The sequence below is a fragment of the Orbicella faveolata genome, unplaced genomic scaffold (genome assembly GCF_042242905.1).
Source record: "Orbicella faveolata isolate gen_17 unplaced genomic scaffold, um_ofav_v1 contig_1, whole genome shotgun sequence".
Taxonomy (NCBI): domain Eukaryota; kingdom Metazoa; phylum Cnidaria; class Anthozoa; order Scleractinia; family Merulinidae; genus Orbicella; species Orbicella faveolata.
Window position 1 is genome coordinate 28,874,191 of NW_028301536.1, and position 22,408 is coordinate 28,896,598.

The 22,408-nt window shown below is 43.3% G+C and overlaps 1 protein-coding gene across 1 annotated transcript in view; it reads right to left on the reverse strand.

Moving 5' to 3' along the window:
* Positions 1 to 220: 220 nt before the first annotated feature.
* Positions 221 to 22,408, reverse strand: part of LOC110053512 (uncharacterized) — a 103,069-nt gene continuing 80,881 nt past the window's right edge. The window contains exons 68-84 of the mRNA XM_089270923.1: positions 21,514 to 21,966; positions 20,411 to 20,899; positions 19,292 to 19,768; positions 17,477 to 17,995; positions 14,814 to 15,353; positions 13,955 to 14,542; positions 12,998 to 13,564; positions 11,467 to 12,066; positions 8,609 to 9,166; positions 7,134 to 7,613; positions 6,312 to 6,752; positions 5,381 to 5,809; positions 4,537 to 4,986; positions 3,265 to 3,648; positions 2,243 to 2,665; positions 1,533 to 2,122; positions 221 to 441 (exon numbers count right to left, since the gene is read on the reverse strand). Coding sequence (XP_089127049.1) covers positions 233 to 441; positions 1,533 to 2,122; positions 2,243 to 2,665; positions 3,265 to 3,648; positions 4,537 to 4,986; positions 5,381 to 5,809; positions 6,312 to 6,752; positions 7,134 to 7,613; positions 8,609 to 9,166; positions 11,467 to 12,066; positions 12,998 to 13,564; positions 13,955 to 14,542; positions 14,814 to 15,353; positions 17,477 to 17,995; positions 19,292 to 19,768; positions 20,411 to 20,899; positions 21,514 to 21,966 — 8,197 coding nt within the window. The 3' untranslated portion in view covers positions 221 to 232. The remainder of the gene's footprint in view (positions 442 to 1,532; positions 2,123 to 2,242; positions 2,666 to 3,264; positions 3,649 to 4,536; positions 4,987 to 5,380; positions 5,810 to 6,311; positions 6,753 to 7,133; positions 7,614 to 8,608; positions 9,167 to 11,466; positions 12,067 to 12,997; positions 13,565 to 13,954; positions 14,543 to 14,813; positions 15,354 to 17,476; positions 17,996 to 19,291; positions 19,769 to 20,410; positions 20,900 to 21,513; positions 21,967 to 22,408) is intronic.

The window sequence follows — 22,408 nt, forward strand, 5'->3', positions numbered from 1 at the left end:
GTATCCATTTGCCGAGATCTTGCGCAAGCTTCATCAAGATTTGACAGCAAGTCAAACCTCAGTGAGGCGAACATATACACCTCTATTTTAATGCTTTCGTCACGTTTCACTTTTAAAACTTGCGTGCTGCCGTATATGAGGTAAAGTAAAATGGTATTAATAGGTTAGTTAAACGTTAAAGCTGTTCTCCATTCGTGTCCGTCTTCCGTAGTTTCCATGGTTTGTTAGCAGGTCACAGGTAATCATTTACGTTCATCGTAGCCCCAGTCTCCCGACTCATTTCATTGGTTATTGATGGTGCCGGAGTTTCCTGGTCAGCGGCTGTTGGTGGTGAGTCGTAAACCTGCGGTGTTGCCATGTCGGCGGGTGGACTGGGGTCTATAGAGTTTGAGGCCTGAGGTTCATCAGCTTGCTGTATGGTAGTTTGTGCAGCAGGTTGGTCTAGCGGAATGAATAGTAACTTTTAAATCAATAGCCACTCAAAGCTGGTTTTAAGAGGGCACTGTTGGCAAAAACCAATATGTAGATTCGCTCTTAATTATGACAAAATATTTACAAGGCTAAAAAATGTTTAAAAAGGTAAAACACCAAACGTTTTCGACGTAATCTCATCTTCAGGGTGGAAAAGCTGTCCGCCACACGCATAATTGATAACCGTTAGGTAATTCTCGATTGGAAGTTTCGCCATGTAACAGTGAATTTGTTTGTTTAAGCTAGGTTGCTATTGTTGGATCATTAGGCCTTCTAGGATTCTTCGCTCGTGAAAAGATTGGGCGGTACGGAGTATGTGCCAGCTAAAGGAATGCAAAGGGCTCTCGCACGGGTGACGGGCAGGTTCAGAGGTTCTGAAATGATGTTAGGGTCAGCAAACCCTTCATTCCCTCGGGCCTAAACTTCATAACCTACGAGACCGACCAACTGAATTCGACACCTTTACTCTAGCATATGTTACTTGGCAACTCGGCGCAGTGAACACGAATTGTCACCCGCGGGTCATCTGAGTTTCTACAAATAACAGTGCCTGTGCCACAATTACTGAACCACTTATAATCCCACAAATCAATTCAAACTATGAAAACGACCTAATTTTGTTTTTGAAGAAATTGGAAAAGAACAGGACCACTTGGAAGTATTGCTCGTTGATATTCATTTAAATTGTCGTTCGCACCTGGTAAAAGAAAAATTGGCTTTCTTAATGGAGTTTCAACTTAATGTAAACTTGGTTCATTCTGTCCAGTCTTTTATCTCTCAATCAAATTACGTGACTGTTTTTCATTTTGTGCTTATTGTTGTTATTGCTTACTTTTTCGGCACCACCGTCATTTTGTCTTTTGAAGAAAATAAGAGTAAACGGCACAAGCTCTCTCGATGAACAGTTTACTCTTAGAGTAAATACCGAGTTAATAATATTGTTTAAATATCAAAAAACAAAATGGTTGAGTGATTTTAAAGTAATCGTTGGGTAAGTTCAGATTAAATGTCTTGAGATCAGAATCGGCCGGTAAATAAAGCCACCGATTATTGTCACATACCTCTCACTTTTCGGAGACTAAATTTGCTGACAGCTTTCCTTAGCAGCTTACTCCAACCCTTTCTTCCTCGCATCCTAGCCTTTCCGTAACGAAGCCGGATTCGTCGAAGACGTCCGCGTAACACAGCACGCAGCTTATTACAGCAGTTCCTCACACGTCGCCACATTCGTCCGTAACGTAACTGCAAGGCTCCTCCTCTGGATGGCACATATTTCCAGCGCCCTCCAATGCGGATCCCGAATCGACGTCCTCGCAGCGTGACCCTTCTTCTCTTGCCCCGATATTTTATAGTCCAATATCCGCGCCGTTTCTTAACGAGTCTCCACCTGCCTCCGTACCTGAGTCGCATCTTCACGTAGGTCTTTCTTCGTCTGAAACCTTTCCATTTCTTTCCGTACCAGATCGTTGGTCGTCCTCGTCGGAATCGGATTGGTCTTCCTTTTCGCCTATAGTGCACCATCAAGCGTCCTTTGCGAGGGTATATCCAGCGTAGTTTACCGCGGACATACATCTTCAAACGACGAACGATACGTCTAACTGGTCTCCAAGGCCTTCTGCCGTAGCGTACCCAGACTCCTCTGCTTCGTATTCTGTGAAATGAACAGGAAAACGGAGGAACTTCAAGGACTGCTTGGAAAAGGATAATTAAGCTGCCTATTGATTTTTTTCCATGCAGCAAATATTATGACAACAGCGTTAGATTCTCTTACCTAAGGCCATAGTACTTGGTACCAACACGGAACCTTAGTCGCCCACGCGTCCTTCGGACCCTTCTGAATCGTTTGCCATATTTGAAGACAATTCTACCATTACGCTGTCCGTATCGGCGTCGACGTCTGCGTCTCCTGCGTCTGATCCTTCGCCAGTACCGTCTTAACCTTTTCCGTCTTCGTCTTCTCCTTGCACGGCGACCACGGCGCGTCGAAGGACGTCTCCATCGTTTGTTGTAAAAGAATCTTAATTTACCATAGATGAATCGAATTGGTCTGGTTTTTCTGCGGTAAAGGACGCGAAGGGTCTTACCGACTCGCCTTAAGCGTCTGTACCGTCTCTTCAGAAGAACCCTCACTCTTCGTATTCCGACTCGGTACCATCTTCTTCCAAAGTAATAGCGGACTATGCCCAGTCGGATGCTAACACAAAAGGGAAAATCAGGAACTGATCAGTTTTAAGCCCCTAGTCAGATGCTGTTGGGTCTGTAATTCCCAAGCTATTGTTGTTTGTGATGTCACTCTGGGGCGGATACAGGATTTCAGAGAAGGGAGTTGGAGATGTGGACCAGCGAAGGCGGTTCCCTTTAGAGGTAGCCGGGGGCATGCATTCTCCCCCCCCCCCCCCCCCTACCAAACAACAAAAAAATTTTAGAATTGAGGTCCTCGAAAATGGGATGTCTCATTTTGTTTTTTAATTTAGCGGGTTTGACCGAACCCCGAGGTCTTTTCATTGCACGCCCGAGAAACAAATAGAGTATGAGCTTGTGGTTTTGTAGATGTGACTAGTGCGTGAGTAATAATCTGGCTTGATACATTTCAGAAGGTCTATTTAGATCCCTGATGCAGGATCACATAAGGGCTAGCCAATTCGTTTGAGCCTCAATTCGTTTGCAGTTTCGTCTTTCATAATAATTTTAAAAAGCAAATGTTTGAGAAAGGCAATAACAATGAGGACTACAACGTAAATAACTCGACTTAAACAAACAAAATAACTGCCGTAAATAAATCCCTATTCTTACCTTAAACTACAAGACCTTCGACCGTAGCGAAAGAAGAAGCGTCCACGCTTTTGGTAGACTTGTCTCCAACGTCTTCCAACGTATATACGCATTACGCCGTAACGCCTTCCTCTATACCGTCTACCGCGTCGCCAAGGCCTTCTTTTGGGTCTTACACGTCTTCGCCGTCTTATAGTTATCCAGCGGCGTCCACTGAAAACAGCGATCCTTGTCCGCGTGATACGTATTTTTCTATATATTCTTCCAATACGAATCACGGGTTTTCTTCCGCGGATAGTAATCCTTCTCCATTTTCTCGAAACGCGGGCAAAGAGGCGATACTTTTTCCGTGGAACGCGTCGCCAGGCTCTTCTAAAATAGTAATACAACCAGCCGCGTGTGAACCTGTTGTGAGGAAAAAAATCATAGTGTCAAAGATGAAGTGTGGAATTCATTGCAGCGGTGGGTCTAGTAAATCAATCAGTCAGTCAATCAATCAATCAATCAATCAATCAATCAATCAATCAATCAATCAATCAATGAGTCAATGAGTCAATCAATCAATCATAGATCAATCATCAATCACTCAATCGATCGATCAGCCAAAACCTTTATTATGTTAGCTAGCCAAGGAGAAACAAAGACGGGGTTCGTCGAAAAAATTTCTGTGAGAGAGCAACCCCGCCCCATACCCACAACACATGAACTCTCCACAGTACCATTCAATGAAAAAAATACCCAGGAAAGAAGGGAGTGCCCTGAACCCCATGCAGCCCATCCCCCTTGAATCCACCCATACATAGCAGTAGTGAACAGAGTCAAAATAATGTTCAGGGTAATCTTGGAGAGTGCCCGGTCACATTTTTTTCAAAATTGCCTACGAATGAAATAACTTAATAATGAAAAAAAAGCAGGAATCTATCCATATACAAAATCTTGTCCATTTACAAGTTGAATCAAGAAACATTAACAAAAAAAACATTATACTGTAGTATGTATCGTTTTTTTACATTATTTGAATGTCTATACACCAGCTGTGAGCATCGATTTCTATATTGCCAATGCCACGGATGTTCTTTAAAGGAACAATGTCAAAATACTTGAAGTCATATTTCCGATCTACAAAATGACTTTAAATTACCTGAGAATGAAAGTTCTCTTGAGAAGTAATAATGTACAATGAGGTTCACGACTTACGAACAAAAAATCAAGTTTCACCTTGTCTAGGAAGGATGTCTGATAAACCATTTTTCTTTTAGATGAACGCGTTCAGAAGAGTAAAGAGAATATTACCTGATTCTCCTTCGGCGTCCTCCAAGGCGGAATGTTAATCTACCTTTCCACCTGAAGATCTTCCTTGTCTTTCTGCGGTAATAGATCTTGAACGGGCTGTTGCGACGTCTGTATCGCCGGATACGTCTGATTCTGCGCCTCTTTCGTCTTCGATAGCGCCTTACGCGTCGCATCTTCCGCTTGAAGCGTCGGTATTTACGTCTGCGTATGCGGCGACCTTTTCGTTTACGTCTCGGTATGATTCGTCTCCACCTCCTTCTGACACGATACACAGGTTTTCCGCGCCTGAACCCGATTCTGCGGTATTTTCGACCTACCCGGACACAGATCCTGCCTCTGTATCGTCTTGTAGGACGCCATCGGCGTCTGACGAGGAACTGAGGTCGACGTTTGATGGATCTCCACCCTCGTCTGCGCCGTAATAAGATCTTTCCTAATCTGGGTCGATATCTAGTAGATAAAGGAATGGCATTTATAAACACGTAATTATAACAACAGTGGCGTTTATTTGTACACGTTTCCAGGGCTTTTCTCTTTCGCTGCGCCCCGCCTCTGAGAGGTGAGAAGGTGGAACATTTCCCTGCAGGGTATAGTGCCCGTTAGTTCTTTGTTATTCGTCTAACAAAGCTATACCAAATCTGAGTACAGAAGTTATAAAGTGAAAAGCGAAGGAGGAATGTTTTTGATCTGTCATTGTACGTACTTAATTGACTGGGTTTTTTTTCGTATCGGGCCGCAATTCAAACGTTTCCCTCCTTGCTAGTTGCAATATCAATATAATTTCTTTTGCATGGCTTTCCCGTATGTTGTTGTCTTTACGGATCAACAGAGAAATTATCCTTACCTCACAATTCTAAATCGACGTTTAAAACGCATCACAAGGCGCCTTCCTCGCCTGTAAATCTTTCTAAATCGCCTTCTAAACCATACACGCATGACGCAGCCACGTCTTACGCGCCTTCCTCTTCGCCTTCGCCGACGCCGTCGTCTCATTCTTCTCTTTCTCCGGCGTGATCTTCTTCGTCTTCGCCTTCGTCTTCTTCTTCGTATGGTTCTACGTGTCCTCGGTCTTCTCAGAAGCCCTTTGTATTTTATCCGGAATCTGCCGCGTACTATACGCACTGGCCACATTTTATTTCTGAATCGGATACGAGGTTTTCCGCGGTAATATCGCAGTAATCGCCAGCGCCGACCAAAGCGGAACTTTATTGGCCTTCTGCTCAACCATCGCCATCTCTTGCCATAGCGAATTCCAATCCTGGAATTGCGGTACCTAATAAATAAAGACGTAAGACGTCAGCGGAAGAAGCATTTCGTAATGAATTCTGAAAGTGCCCTGACACTTTTGTGCTTGGACCCTCACCATTTCCGGGTAATTTTGCCCGTGTCCCGCAATTCGATTCAGTATGTTTGAGTAGATTTAACCTATTGTTGTCTGCCGTCGGCCTGTCGTCTGGAAACTACCTCGTAAGGTCAATGGAGTTCACTACTAGACTACAATTTTTCAATTTTTTAACAATTAAAAAAAATGCCAAGACGTCTCAAACGCCATTAAGTGACCTAGTTTGTACTAAACGCATATTTCACAAAAGCTATATAAATTACTTCAAAAGGGTGTGTTGTTATATATATTGATAGATTCTTGCATTGTTTCACTGTCTCCAATCTAATAAAAAAGACCAATCACCGTGGATTACTTTTTATTCTACTGACGTTTTTACTTTTGCTAATTTTCCTCTCCAATTATGACAAGTTAAATGATTGTGATGTCATACCTTATTCTTCTCCATGCACCCCTGATTCGAGCTCTTAGGTATCTACCTCGGCGGTAAGCTGGGATCCACCTTCGGCCATATTTAAAATGAAGAACGTTGCGTCGTCTTATTCGTCGCTGACGGCGTCGGTATCGACGACGCCGACGTCTCACTCGCCGCCTTCGTCGTCGTCTTCGTCTCCGTCTCCATTTCTTTCGCCGGCTTGGTCGTCGTGGCTTTCTCGTGATTACTCTCCAGCGCCGACCGTAGCGTATCATCAGCCGTCCTCCCGTTAATCTGAATGGTCTGTACCGCCGTCTAAACCGAAGAACAAGCCTTCCACGACGTCTTACGATATAGCGCCAACCAAAACCCACGCGGACCTTGAAACGCCGTGTGATTCGACTTATTATGCGGCTTTTTCCTTTGTACGTTACTCGGAAGTATCGTCCTCTAAGATATCTGATTGAAATTCAAATAAAATAGAGTCAGAACAGAACTTTCAATATCCTGCTGTCCGACGTGGAGGACGCAAACACAACTCCCGGAGCTCGAATAAATTAGAATAAATTAAATATATAAATTCCAGCAACTGGCAGTCCGGACGTACAATGCTTAAGTCCTGCAGTTGAAGTCATTTGCCATTTTGTCATTTTTCTGTGCGCTATCTCATTTCTACCTACTTTTACCCTAACGCAAGAAGTGAATATACAAGAATGGCTAGAATGTTCACTAACCACAATCTAAAAATTATGTACACGAAGTTATTGTTTCTCCCCCTGAACAATTTTCTACGATATTTTAAAGTGGCATTTCCTTTGTTGTAAATATCATTTTTCTCACCGGAAGGTTATCCATCGACGATGGTAACGCATCCTGTATCCACCCCGCCACCTCACAATCGGTCTCCAACGTCTGCGGTAATAGAAAAGAATCATAGGCCGCCTGCGTCGGCGTATGTAGCGCCGTCTACGTCTTCGACGTCGTCGTTGTAATCGTCGTCGCCAACGCTGTCGCCTTCTTCGTCCTCTCGCACGTCCATAACGCCCTCGTCTTCTTCTCGTCGGTCGCCTCCGTCGTGGTCTTGGTTTTGGTTTCGGCTTCGGTTTTACCGTTTCGTAATGGCTTGGGATAAGCATCTGTACTCGCCCGTGACGAATGGAAATCTTCATTAGTTTGCGGCCTATTCGAACGACTATCATTCGCCTCTTACGTATCAGACTCCTCCAGATGCGGTGGTAGAGTACTTGCACTCTACCCCTAAGTCTGGTCATCCTATGCCATCTTCTTCCAACACCGATGCTAACAACACCACGACGACATCTGCAGGGTAATGAGAACATGAACTGACAAGTGAGCACCGAATTCTGTTATTACACTGCTCCCTATCAGCACATTTTGTTGAGAAGGAATTCAACCGGAAAAAAAGTACGATTCTAATTTGAGTCACCAGCATTTTTGTGGGTAATGTAGTAAAATGCAATTCTATTTTATCCTTAGGCAAATTTCACCTGTTGTATATTGGTTTAAGTATATAGTTCGTGAGACTCCCTCCTCGACAACTAAACTTGGTTGAAAAAACGCTGATAAAATATTGCAAAAAGTCAACCCTGAAAGCTTACAAAGGCTAAAACAGGCTCTCTCGTGTGGCTTGATTAATTAAAAGACCATTCCTAACAATTGAGTTAAATAGTGTTTATGCACAAAACAAGTTCTGACCATTTCAAGGGAAGATGAAGGATAAGAGATAAAATTTCCCTTACAAGCGTTACTAAGGAAGAAACCCTTCTCAAGATATATAAGACATGGTACCCCGGCACTACTTCCACAGGTAGTCACCACGAGCGTTGCGTGGATGTTTTTGTGGAGGTATGAAAATATGTGCAAAACCCACGTGGACTGTCCACGCAACAAACTCTGCTTAACAGGATTGGTTATTGCCAGACCCTCCTGGGATCTCCGAAACCGGGATTGACCTAAAAAAGGTCGGGAGATATGTTACCTTGGGAATAAGGCCTATAGGGGAAATGATCTATCTTGCACCTATCTTCCATTGTTCACGTTTAAAATGAGGACCTGCATGATAACCAGGTAAGGCTGATGTGGCTTCCTCTCCAAATATCGCGATTTATTTCAATTTATTTATTTATTTCGTAAATGAACAGCTGCTAAACTCGTTTCAGCTTCGGTGCGGACAGGGTATAAATGTGATATTCCAAGCAAAATCAATGAAACCAATAAAGATCTAGTAGTTGCATTCCTGAGTTAACATTACACTGCCAAGAAAAAGCTAGAAGAGTAAAAATTATTTTATATACCTTATTCTACCGTATCGGAATCTCAGTGAACGTCCAATTCGATAAGCTTTCATCCATCGCCCTCTGTAAAATATTCGAAGCACACTTATGCGTCTTCGTTTCCAGCGTATTCTTCGTCTCCTTCCATATTTTCTTCTGCGTCTTCTCAATTGTCTTCGTCTAAATCGTCGCATTCGTCTGCGTATCCTGACTCTTCGTCTTCGTAACCTACGCCGTCGCCGCTGTCGCCTTTTTCGCCGCCGCATTCGTCGGATTCGCCTTCGTTGTCTTCGCCTTCGTCGTCGCAATCTCCTCCTTCGCCTTCGTACTCTCCTGCGCCGAGGGACTCTGCGAGACCGCCGTTTCACTCGGTACCAACGTCTTCCTCGATATATCTTAATGAATCCCCTTTTAATACGAAGCATAAGCAATTTCCTACCATATCGCAGGCGGAATCTTCGTGATCTCACAATCACTTGTCGCCACCTGGAGCCGTACCTCACTCGAAGGCGTCTGCTTGGTCGGGATAGTCGAATCCATCTTCGTCTGCGGAAAATGCTCACTTTTCCATAGCCAAATCTTGAAATTAAAAGCAACAGAAATTAGTCTCTGAACGGTTAAATTCAAACTACGAGTCACGCTCATTACATAAACAAATTAAATAGAATAAAAATTCTGGATTCAAGCATTGTATACATTGTTAAATATTGTGTAAAGCTATAAGCTCTTTTATTCCGAGCTCCTAAATACCATCCACTTATCGCCTACAAAGATTTGTCAAGTTTGGGGACTGATAAATTGAAATCATTAGTTACCTACTACCATTTGCAGAATCTACCAGTACTGCGCTGGAAAAATTTTCCTGAGCATATCAAGGATTCAAGAAGGGAAACCCTGTACGGTTAACGTTGAAAAACGTGCGTGACATGAATCATTGTAAAATATATCATTGTTATGTCAAAGATCTGTAGGTACGTTTTCTCTAGTAGAAACATAACTTGCTCTTGTTTTGCACTATCGATAGATAGCTCACTTCCTTTTTTACAATATACTATATACTACTGTCTCTGTAGGACCATTGCTTAACTTCGATTTCCCTGGCATGAAGTAATTAGGTGTACCGCAGCCAAGCGTAGGTTTTTTAAAAATTGTTTTATTCTGTCTCAAGCATCCTGAATCTACGAATTTGATTGGCTAATTACGCCGGGCAGTTTCTCACGAAACGGACTCTCGCATCCACTTAAAGAAACTTAGCGTTTGGTTCACTTTAAACTATAGAGTAAAGCCTTGGAACCGACGGGCTCATAGCTGCCGGAGCTTATTCCGGTTTCTGTAGCATGAAGAGACTAGGAGTATTTCTACTCCCCCTGGACGGGATGCCGGTCCATCGCAGGTCACTCCCCCCCTAATTTGTTGGATTTCCCCAACAATTCGCAGGTACCAAATTTTATACTCCTGGTTGGAGAGAGGCACTGTGAGAGTTAAGTGTCTTGCCCAAGGAAACAACAGTGTCCCCAGCCAGGGTTCGAACCCGTACCGCTCGATCCGGGGACGAGCGCACTAACCGAGAGGCCACCGCGCCTCCCCACTGTAAACTATGTAGCCTATGTAAATGTAAAGAAACACAACGCACAAGTAAAAAGAGATGGGTTTGGATAATGCAAGTTATCAGAACGAAACGCATTAGTTCTCACTGTTAGTGAGTGCACGCTGGCATTTCAATACCTTTTAACCATGCTTATTTCTGCGATTTTAAATTCGTTCGCCACTAACTTTCGAAGTTTTGTCAAAAGAAAAAAAATATATAGAGACATTATTTGTCAGCTTGGTCTGGTATGCATCGAGAAAAACTTTGTCCTTGGCCTTGAAACGGCCCTCGGCCACAAACCTTTTATCGATACGGACCTTCCGTCGGAAAACTTACAACTATTCCTTTTTCATCAGGTTAATTTCTTAAGGCCCGTTTACACAGGCGATATTTGTCGGGCCGTAACTACAAATTCAAAATCACGCGTGTCAACCAGCTGCGATTTCAGTGCGATTCTAATGCGATTTATTGCCCCGATATCGCAGGAGTTAAGAACGTGCTCGATTTTACGACGATTTCCTATTACGAAATTGACAACCATGAACCACAAGGGGCCTCTCGGGAGGTCTTGTTGTCACGCAACAGTTGAGTAAGGACAAAAAACACGAGCTCGAAACCGACTGTGAACATACAAGAGGAACTTCTAGTTGAGCTATGGCGAAAATGCCCTTGCTTACACCAAACAAATTCCAATGGTTACAAGAAGAGCGACAAAAGCGCTGCAGCTATGGTGGAAATTCAGAGAAGGCCACTTCGAGGAGGCTTGCATTGTTATGTCTTTTATTGAGCACTGAAGACCGCAGTGGCAATGCATGGACAAGCAGCAGCTAAGTCTTGCTTTACTTCCGTGCGGTATATTTACTAAGTAGTTCACAGAAGCAAAAAAAGAGAAAAATAAGAGGTTGAGTAAATCCCACTCATCACGACGCCATTTTGCAACCAAAACACGTGCGCCTGCTCTGTGGCGAAACTGCTGCTCAAAGATACCGCTTTTTGTAAGTTGAAATCCAATCTCGGCGAGTCGCGGCGATAAAAAATCGCAATAAAATCCCAGCCACGCGCTATTTTAAATTTGCAATTTCGGCGCGACGATACGCGATAAAAATCGCCTGTGTAATTAGGGCGAAATGTAAACGGTGACGTCAGCAAAGATGGCCCTCTTGACAAAAAGGCAAGGTTGGTACGAATTTTTCTGCATTCTCAACATTTCAAACCGCAGAAAGACGTTCAATCATTTATTGCAAACTTTTTTGTGGTTACGAATCTCGAGATTTGAAGATACTCAATTTACCTGACTACTATAAATCTTCGTCCCATTCGGAAAACCATCCTGTTTCCTCTTCTGAAAGTACGTCTCCACCTTCTTGCGAAGTAGATTAGCGCTACGCTTCTGGCCAGTCGCTTACGGCGCCTTCGTCTGCGTCGTCTGCGCCTTCTTCTGCGTCTTCTTGTTCTTCTAGTTCGTCGCCTTCTCCTCCTGTGCCTTCTTCTCGCTCGTCGTAACTTTCGTCTCCGCCATCTTCGCCTTACCCTTTGTCGTTTCCTTCTTCTTCTCAGTCGTCTGAGGCGTCTTAATCGTCTCAGCCGTTTCAGTCGACCTAACCGTCGTCGCCTCCCCAACCAAAGCCGTCTTCTTCTCCTCGTCCTCCTCAAGTAACCTTTCCTTCGTCGCCGTCGTCGTCGTCTTCGTCTTCTTCGTCTAAAACGTAGCCTCAATCTTCCGCGGCGGACCGATACCTTTCTGTAACGTTGCTTTATACGTACCACAAATTTACGGCGTCTGTATAAAATTCGTCTCCACCGTCCGCGATAGCGCATCTTCACACGGTTTCTACGGCGAAGTTTAAACCATCTTCGCCTCTTCCATACACTCCAGCGGCCACGGCGACACCTGCACAAGAAGAAAGAGATACATAATTTGAAAATTGTAATCTGATATGAGAGCAAAAGTTACTCTTAACACTTGGAATTTAAGATTTTCATTTAAGAAGCGAGCCAAATCAACATATAACGTCCGAATCAAAAAGCTACGGGTACACAAGCAACTAATTCACGCAAAAGGCATATCTGCTTGTACCACACCCATTAACTGACTATTAATTAAACACACAATCTGATTGGCCACGTCTGTAACAAAAACTCATGTCACCCCCTCCTAATAATTAAAAAACTAGACCGCTCGATCTCGGTTTCTATCGGCTGACTGTTGGTGTGGGGAGGAACCCCGAGAAAGCTATCAAAGTCGATAGAAACTGAAAGGGAACTGCCTAACCGGCGGAGCCTTCGGGAAAAGGTGGCTTTGGAGACATATGATTTGATTGGATTGGCTTTCATGACTGACTCAGCGCTGGTTTCACAGAGGGAATTTGAAAGAGAAGTTTAACTCTGACTGGAGTGGTATTCATATGTTTCGTTATGGAGGACTCCCCTAAAAATGTTTTCCGAAAGCCAGTGTTCAACTTCCTAAAGGTGATTTGGTCAAACGGTTTTCGTAAGTGATCAACCACCGGATATTTCGGAAAGGAAAACAGCGTTGAATTAGTGAATATCCACCGATCCCTTTTTTTGTCCCGTGCCAAGACCCCGCCGGCAACGAGAGACAGGTGGTTCTGAGGACGAGGATGCAGGCCTGGAAGGCGTATTTTCGGGGAAGGAAGACTTCACCAGAAATCTAATAAAAATTCATTTGTCAAGTACAAAAATTTGACGGGGCTTGTCCTTCTGTATGCGAGAACTCAAAACCTGGATAAGACTTCTCTTATGTAGACCTCTCATCTAATTAATGCGAACCTACTTTTAATAATATACAAGGATTCCCTTACCTGATCTTCCGAATTCCTTTCCTGGTTCGGAATCGCAAGTATCCCCTTCGTCGGAAGACTCTTCTCCATTTTCTACCATACCAAAATCGAACCTTGTATCTACGACGTCTTCTTCCTCGCTTTCTTCCTCCTCTCCATAACTTTCTTTTTCGTCGTCGTCTCCTTATTCTGCGTCTTCTTTGTCGTCTGTACTTCCCTCTTAGCCTTCTTCTTCGCTGTCTCCTTCGTCTAAGATATCTTCGTCGTCGTCGTTTAGTTCTCCTGCGTCGTCTCCTTATTCTTCGTCGCCGCCTTCTTCTCCTTCGTATAATTCGCCTTCTTCTCCTTCTTCGATACCCTCGCTTTCGTCTTACAATTCTCTTCCACCCTCTCCTTAATTTAATCCTTACTCCTCCTCTTCGGATCTTTATTCTACATCTTCGCCTGCCGTAGCGCACACGGAATGCACGCTTGTAGCGCACAACTGTTTTCCACCGCTTGTTGACCAGGACTCTTAATCGTCCACTGGGTCTCCTCAAATACCTCCACCTTCCACGACGGCGCACATAGAGTTTGCCTCTGGTGCATCTTATAGGGGAAATGAAAACAACAAGTCAAGTCATTTTACCCTAATATAGCGATCACAGCGAAATCCTGACCAAACCCTCTCCGAAGGCTCGACATATCTTCCGAAGCAAAGCAATAATGAGGAAAACAAGGAGTGCAATCATTAAAATTCACTGTACTAATGTAGAAAAAGTATCAACATCAACCTCACGATTCAGTCTAGGTAGGGGTCTAGGTAAGATACACGATTTATCGACTTACTACTAAGTTAAAAATGGTAAGAATGTTATTTTGCGTCCACGCTACGGATCGTTAGCCTGTGAGACTAAATCAACGAGAAAACAAAAAACAGAAAAACAAACAGATAAGTACAAACATTGAATAAGGTCCAAAACATATCACATCCCAAACCTGATTCGTCTTGGCTTCTTCCTGAATCGGAAGTACAACTTTTGTCTCAGGCGGTAGACAGGTCTCCATCTTTTATTATACTTCAGCCGCAAGACACTGTAACGCTGTCGTCTTCGTCGACGGCGCCTTCTTCTTCTTGCCCTACGTCTTCTCCTTCTTGTTCTTCTTCTGCGTCTTCGCCGCCTTCGCCTTCTTCTCCTAACCTTTCCCCTTCGTCTTCTATTTCTTCTGTATCTTCTACGCCTTCGTCGTCGTCTCCTCCTTCTTACTTTCCTATATTTTCTGCGACGTCGCCGATTAATTCGTCTTGTACGTCCGTACCTTCTCATTTTTCGTCCCCTCCTACCCAATCGTCGCCCCTTCCATCTTCGCCACCGTCGCCTTTTAAGCGTTCTCCATATCTTGCCATACCTCATCTTAACACGTGAGCGAATTATTCTGATTTTTCTCCATCGTAAACCGAAGCGTATGCATAGTTTTCGTCTTATTATACGCGCATGTCTCCATTTCCTTCCTGCGTAGAACTTAAGCTGGCGCGCTGTTCTCCATCCTTTTCGGGATTTCGTTAGAACTCGCCCCCTGTTGAACCTGGTGAGGTTTACCGGGAAAAAAACTTTAGTAACAAAGCGACCCAATATGATTCTTTATAGGGTGAGTGAGTGACTGAGTGAGTGATGAGTAGTGGATGGCCTACTATGCACCTGCAATATTTTTCGTAGGATTATCCGAGCATTATACTAAGATTGCACACTATACCTTGCGCATACTGAAAGGTTTTTATCCTTGTTATTATTCTTCTCTTTCGATTTCCACTTGCAAAACTACACGTCTATATCATAGTTATTTAAACTGCTCATACCTTATCCAAATCTTTCTTCTATTGAAACGGAACACTAGGCGCCCTCTTCGTCGGTACACCTTCCTCCATCTTCTGTAATATCTGATCTTCATTACACAGCCACGCCTTCTTCTGCGGCCTCGACGTCTTCTTCTGGGTCTGTATCGCCTCACTCGTTTCCTTCTTCTTCGTCGGTTTCGCCTCCTTCTTCGCCTTCGCCTTCGTTGTCTACTTCGTCTCCTTCGTCTCCTCCTTAGCCTCTTTCTACGCCTTCTTCGCCTCAACCTTCTTCTTCTTCGTCTGTGTCTTCGCCTTCTTCTTCTTCGTCGTCGTCTTCGCCTGGACACCCTTCGACGTCGATACCTAATCCTCTTCCATTTTTTATTCACTCGTACCGCCACTCTTCCATTCCTGTAGATTCTTATACGTCTGTACCTTCTCATGTAACGAATTTGGAATCCTGCACGAACCCCTCGCCATAGTCGTAGAAGCTTGATTTGAACGTTACGGAGTTTAATTGGCCTTCTTCTGTAGCGAAGTGTTATTGACTTGCGATGAATTCTAAAATAGAATGGAAAAACATTACATAGAGCACGTTGAGGTAAGAATAATTGTCAATAATCAATCATGCTTTATTGTTCGATTTTGAGGCAACTTTGACTGGCTGCTAAATGCGACAAAGTAATTCTATTTGAAACCAGCGCGAAGACAACTCTTTACGGTCCAGAGACAAAAATCTTAATTTCAAACAAATAATTTTCGAGTTAACTCAATGACTAATGATTGCAAACACCGTGTGGATAAGGGAACTCTGCAGTCAATTTTTACCTCAGTGGAAGATATTATTCCCACATTAACAACAGAACAAAAATAACTTCAAGCCTAGTGATAAAATAATTGTACACCCGTGTGCATGGCAAGCGTCCATTCAAAGTTCCCGGGCTGAATTCAAATCATTTTTGCCCCTCTTTTGTTGCGCTGCAGGATCACATCAACGAAATTTGAATATCGTCTGCAGCCAATAAAAATTGTGTGTTCTAACGGCCAACATCCACGCGGCTCAAACGTGATTGGAGGGATAACAAACAAACTCAGATTCACATGGTCCAAATTCGTACTGTGACTGGATAAAAACTCTCAGGTGTATCTGTTTGAAGTCGTTACACTGTTATTATTTTGGGTTGAAAAAAATGGCAAATCAGAGGTTGCGAAGCTAATCACAGCGTTGGAAAAAATATCTACATAAGAGGGCGTTGGATAAGCTCTGGCTGTATGGACCACTTGGCCCGACGCAGAATTAACCTGGTACGACACATAGGATAAATGTAATGGAAGCACCCCAAATATGAATCCCTAATATTTTGATATCGGTCCGTTTAGCTTATATTTCGTAGTAATCCGAGAAATACTAACGTACTTTGATTAGATGTCTCATAAGGACTGGGAACTACCGAATTCACGAATTTGATTGGCTGAAATTGATATTGAGCACGGTATAGATTTTCCCACCCAGACCGGCATCTAGACTGGTTACATTTTGCGGTGAAAAAGTTGGAAGCTAATATAAACGAATATTGACGATTTTCGTTCTAAAATATTATTGGAAGTGCCAAAAAGCCTGATGAGAAGAAAAACAGTAAAGAGAACGAGCAAACTTTGGCAGATTTAGGTTCAGCTCATCGCCGTTCTAAAGCAAAATCAGTCAGCTAGTACAAACCAGTTACATTAACCGAATTAAATTTTTATTATAACATAGCCCGCGCGCTGGTCCTATCTGATTCCTATTCAGCCATCATGAAAAAAATCTCCATTTACGCACGGCCGTGCGTAAATAACATGACGTTTGCAGTTTTATTTTAGCTGCGGTACTTCCGTCGAGTTCAGCTGCGAGTTCCTTTTGTTAAAGTTTCGGCGATGTGAACATTATTCTCAACAATCATTCAATCCTGGCTTCTTGCAAACACTACTGGCTTCGAGACTTTGACTTTTGCTAAGCTGAGATGTTTACTAAAAGCTGCGCGTATATCGAGTTATGGATGCACTTGGGAAATTTGGAGAACATTCAGGAAGTTAGAGTTGCGCCTCGAGCAACTCTTACACTTCTTGAGTGCTCTCCAAACTTCCCGCGTGCATACATAACACGATATACGCACGCTAAGCATGAACCGATTGTTTATTGTTTGCCATTTACTGTACATCTTATTAACCGGGTTTAGTCGGTCTGTATAGGAGAATCTTGACCTCTTTCGTGTGGACACACCTCACTGCGCTCGGTCAGTACTCACGAACTCAGTCAAGATTCTCCTATACAGACCTCCCGCTCGGTTAATAACAGCTAATTATTACATCGCTAGCGCTGTGAGCGGGAAAGATAAACCGAATCCTGTGCTGTGATTGGCTACCCGAGCGGGCAAGATGGCGCTATCTTGCCCGCTCGGGATTACCCGCTGTGTCGAGCAAGAAATTAGTGAAATTTTTCCATATAATAGTTCCTTTATTGACTAAGCTTGTTCGATCAAGATGGATATAGGCCTCGTTCGTTTTGCCCAAATGAAAGAACTTGGCCATATCCAGCCATCTTGACCTCACGTTTGGTTAATAAACCATATATCATCATTCTTTATAACCCTCGGCTTAAACGTAACCATCGAGTAGGTAACTGTACTTCTTTTAATTTTTCTTACCTGACTGGGTAACGTTTTCTTCTAACACGGACAAAGAGTCGCCTCCTTCTCCTAGTCAAATATCTCCATTTCCTTCTGAAATATACTCGTATCCTACAGCGACGTCTTCGCCTTATTCGTCTTCGCCTTCGTCGTCTTCTTCTTCTCCTTCGCACGCGTCTCCTTCTTCTTCGTCGCCGCCGTCTTCTGCGCATTCTACGTTTGTATCTTCTTCTCTTCCTCAACTTTCGTCTTCTCCATCTTGTTCGACGTCGACGTATTCGTCTGCGTCTACCTCCCCGTCTCCTGCGTCGACGCCTCCTAATCCTTCTCCATATTTTTCTGAGTTTTAGGTAAACCCTTCCTCGTCGCAGTCGAAGTTTGACGGTTCTTCTCCTGACCCGGATCCTCCAGCGTCGCCCGTACCGTTGTACACCTCGCCATCTTTTGTACACTCTAACTTTCAACCGTTTGGTGAAACGAAGTATCTTACGCCATCTTCCTCGTTTACTTCTTACATAAATACTTCCTCTGCGGAATCTGGTCATAGAAAGAGAACATTGTTAGGAACTATGATTATCCATAAAATCCTAACGGTTCAAAAGAGTGACTCATGTCTAGTTAACCTTTTCAGCAATCTCCAAATTAAAGGATTATAAACTACAATGAATACATCGTGTATACCATTACAAATGATATGTACCAGGTTTTACGAGAACTGAGAATATCCCCACACTCCTGACAGTATATGCTATTTAAAAGACGTAACTTTAAACGCAAAGCGAGTTTTGGAGAACTTGAGAATTGTCTTGGGTTGTCCAATAAGCTGAATCCGTCGGGTTGTGGAATATTATTAGGAATAAGCAGAAAAAAGGAATCTTAAGGACTACCAACCGCGCGCGGTTTCACACTGATTCCCATAGCACTAGTAGTTCTCCGGTGAAGTTTCGATATTATCGTAAAAAGCAAGAACAAACCGTCCACGTTTTTCTATATTCTTCTTAACAAATAGATTCAATCTTGCCGCGCGTCTTATCAGTAAAAGATCGCAGATGACGTCAAAATGTGCTAAGAACAAAAAAGTGGCACGGTGTGTCACTGATGTTGTTACCAAAATTTGACGTCTTCTGTGATCTAGACGCACGGCAACATGGAACCTATCTGTTTTATATAATAAAAACAAACAGAACAACTGTTACTGACGTTATCTGTGCGTCTGTCATAAGTACGGACCAAACAAAATGCGGGAATAGTTTGAGTTATCAAATAAATTTCATAGATCATAAAAAATGAGGTCATGAAGTGTCCAAAACTTTGAAGTGAAACCAGGCGTTTGCAGCTTGCGGTTCCACTCGAGTTTATAATTTAATAACCCTATGGGCCTAATAGCGCGACGAGGCGAGATGATGATGAGATGATAAGCGTGTAGATCATAAAAATGTGGTTGATTGGTTAACTACCCCTTCCACATCAATACTATAAGAGGAAAGACCTAATTGCATACATACGATACTCCGCCACTGATACCTTGTTGGGAGCAGATCAAGTTTGTCAGATGAGCGCGAAATCACGACCTCTTTGTAATCACGTTGATGCGTAGGCTGACCTTAAAGACGCAAAATCCCGGAAATTCATACCGAACTCGGCCAAACCTAATCCGGTCACATCAGATTTCGCAGAATTTTAGGAAAGCAGGCAACCCGCAGTCTGATAAGCTACTGGGGTAGATTTATACTTATCCTATAAAGGAAACTATTCTAAACTGCTACTTATATTTTTCATGCTCGCAATGTTAAAGGCTGAATCAGTCTTTTTGGAAGATTTCAAAGAAAGTACCTTAATCGTCGTTGTCTTCGTTTATAGGTGAATGTGTACTTGCGGCCCCGTCGGATTACTGTACGCCAGCGACGTCTCCAATAGAAACGTAGTCGGCTGCGCCTTCGCCGTCGTCGCTTGCGTCTCAGCTTGCGCAGATATCGCCTTCTCCTTCTACGCCGTCGGCGCATCCTTCGCCTTCTTCTTTGTTTTCTTCGCCTGAGTTTTCTTCTCCTTCTTCTTGACCGTCGCCTTCTTCCTCGTCTGCCATATCGTCTTCGTCTGCGCCTCAGTCCCTTCCATCGTCCCTTATAGCGTAATGTCAATCGTCCGTATCTGATTCGTATCATTCTGTACCCCTTTCTGTACAGGAGCCTAAATCGCCCTCGATAGACACGCAGCCTTCTGTACCTTCGGCCATACCTGATCTTAATATACGGTTTACGGTCAACACGCCATGTTCCTCTCCAATAGACCCTTACTGTCTTACGTTGGATCCTGTGGGACATTGACAGAATGATAAAGGTTACAAAATAGAGCCATAACAAAATTCTCGAATCTGATTAGCTATCAGCGACACCAATTTGTACATGCGAATTGACTACATGTTGTCCAGGCATCTAGAAATAATTAGACGTTAAAAAGCAAACTACCACGAAACAGAAGACTCATTTTGTTAATTTCTCGTATGATTACTGACCAAATCGAACCAAAAGAAGTCGTACAACCATTATTAATTTAACACGACAATAAAATAGAATAGTAATAGGTCAAGTACCGTAAAAATCTCAAGAGGTCTACAACTATTTGGCACGTGCAACACTCGCGCTACGTTTTTTTTAAATTTTACAAGTCGCCTTTTTACGGCGCGCGTTTAACGTGCAAACACGTGTAAACACGTGTAAGGCTTCAGCACTAACCGAAACGTCTTGAAGTAACATCATAAAAACAGTTAGCGGCAAACCACTATCTTACAATGTCATCTCTTAACTACAATTACACAAGTGTTAAACACTGGGCAAGGATCGACCTATAGTCTACGACAGGGGTGGAGGCATTTTCGAAGGGGTTCATTGTATGAAACCTTAATATCGGATTATTACCATATGTCGACTAAGGAGGACTAAACAACCAGCGTACCTGATTAATCTCCATCCGTAGCGCCCGTAGCGGAATCTCAATGAGTTCCCTCTCCTAAATACGCGCCTCCATTTACCGTAGTAACGATAAATGATTTGCGTTCCTCTTCGCCTTATTTTTCGCCTTTGCCGTCTTCGCCTTCTTCTGCGTCGTCTTTGTCGTCTTCGCCGTCTTCGTCTTCTCCTTCTTCGTCTTCTTTGTCTTCGTCTCCTCCTCCTTCTTCGCTTCCTTCTTCGGATCCTCCGAGTTCTCTTTCCTCGTCGATATTTTCTTCTCATTGTTATCCACCGGCGATATCGTCTCATTTTCACTCTTCCGTAGCGTATTTTTAGCATCCTGATCCTCCGGCCGAAACGGAAAAATAATCGCCTTCGGCGAACTGTTAACGGACGCCATCCACGTTTGTAATAGACTCTGAATCGCCGCCTTGTACCTCGTATGATTTGCCATCGTCTTCCGTATTTGAATCTGAATACGCCACGGTAAAATCTGGTGATTACAAAGTAACAACAGTTATATTAGAATTTTCATCTGTCAACAGTGTCAACCAGAATTGGATAAAACGATTTTTAAGGCATGCCAGGAAGTGTTATTAGTGTCCATCGATCTTCCTCAATTCTTGCAAAGACGCTTTTCCTTGAGGGAATCCGAGATTTAATTTCAGTTGCAGATAATAACGGGCTCATGCGTCGCAACGAAAATGGGTATTGACACCCCAAAAGAACCCGCAGGGGAAAAGCGTTCACATCCAAGACTAGAAAATGGCAGGGAAGCTGTTGTTTTGTTTATTTTCTCTACCAGTATCCTCTTCGACGTAATTTCAGTTTACAATAGCTCTAATAAGAATTGTAAGACGGAACATTACGTCTTTTACCTGGAAGCAGATGAGAAAAGAATTCTTCTACAATTAATCAATGCAGACATAAAGTCCGCAATGGACAACAAAAACTGAAATAAGTGATAATATGTTAATTATGAAATGTAAACTTTGTTCAATTAAGCAGTTCCTTCTGGATCCAGTGAAGTAAGTCTATTTCATGAAAACAACATAAAACTCGTCGTGACGAGTTGAACAGTTAATGCATTTCAATAAAACAGCTTACCGGAGAATCACTGGTCGTCGCTTATATCGGAACCTCAAGAACTTGCCTCGCCGATACACTAGTCTCCAACGCCGCCGCCACTTAAATCGCAAGACGCATCGGCGACGACGCCTTCGTCTTCGCCTTCGCCTTCGTCGTCTGCGTCTGGCAATCCTCCTCTTCCTGCGCTTTCTGCGTCTGCGTCGTCTTCGTCTCTTCCTTAACTTTCCTCGCCTACCTCTGTATCGCCGCCGCCGTCTGGGTCTGATCATCCTCCAACTCCTTCTAAAACGCCATAGTACTTTTCCTCCTCTGATCAACAATTTGCGGTACTTACGCTTGTAGCGCAGGAAGAAGCGTCTCTTAAAAACTCGTACGCGACGCCATCCTCTTCGCCAGATTCTAAGTTTCGGGCGACGTAAAGTGCGCCATTTTCGTCGTCGTGTTAAGATCTTCAACATACCGCCTATGAATCTGTTAATAGAATCAGCAGACAAGGTTGTTGGAGGGTACTCTGTAATAACTTGGCCTGCATCTGCCTTCTTTTTAAAACTTGAAAAAACTTAAGGGCTTTCGCACAAAAAACTTCGAATATGTAGGTATTTTCAAAATTCTTAGTATTATAGTATGTAGTATGATAACGAGCCACTGTCTGAAATACCAAAAATGGGGTTCACTAGAGTGATCAAATGCCATAATTCTCAAAATCAACCATTTCCGAGTTACCTTTCGCCTCTGTTTCAAAACGAGTCTTCGTGCAAAACCTTTTATATGAAAATGAGTTTGATTTGCATGAAAATGAACATGTCTGCGGAACGCATTTCCATATGTATGGTTTTGAACGAAGACTCCTTTTGACACAGACGCAAAAGTCAACTCAGAAGTGGTCTATTGGCGCACGAAATATGCATGATGA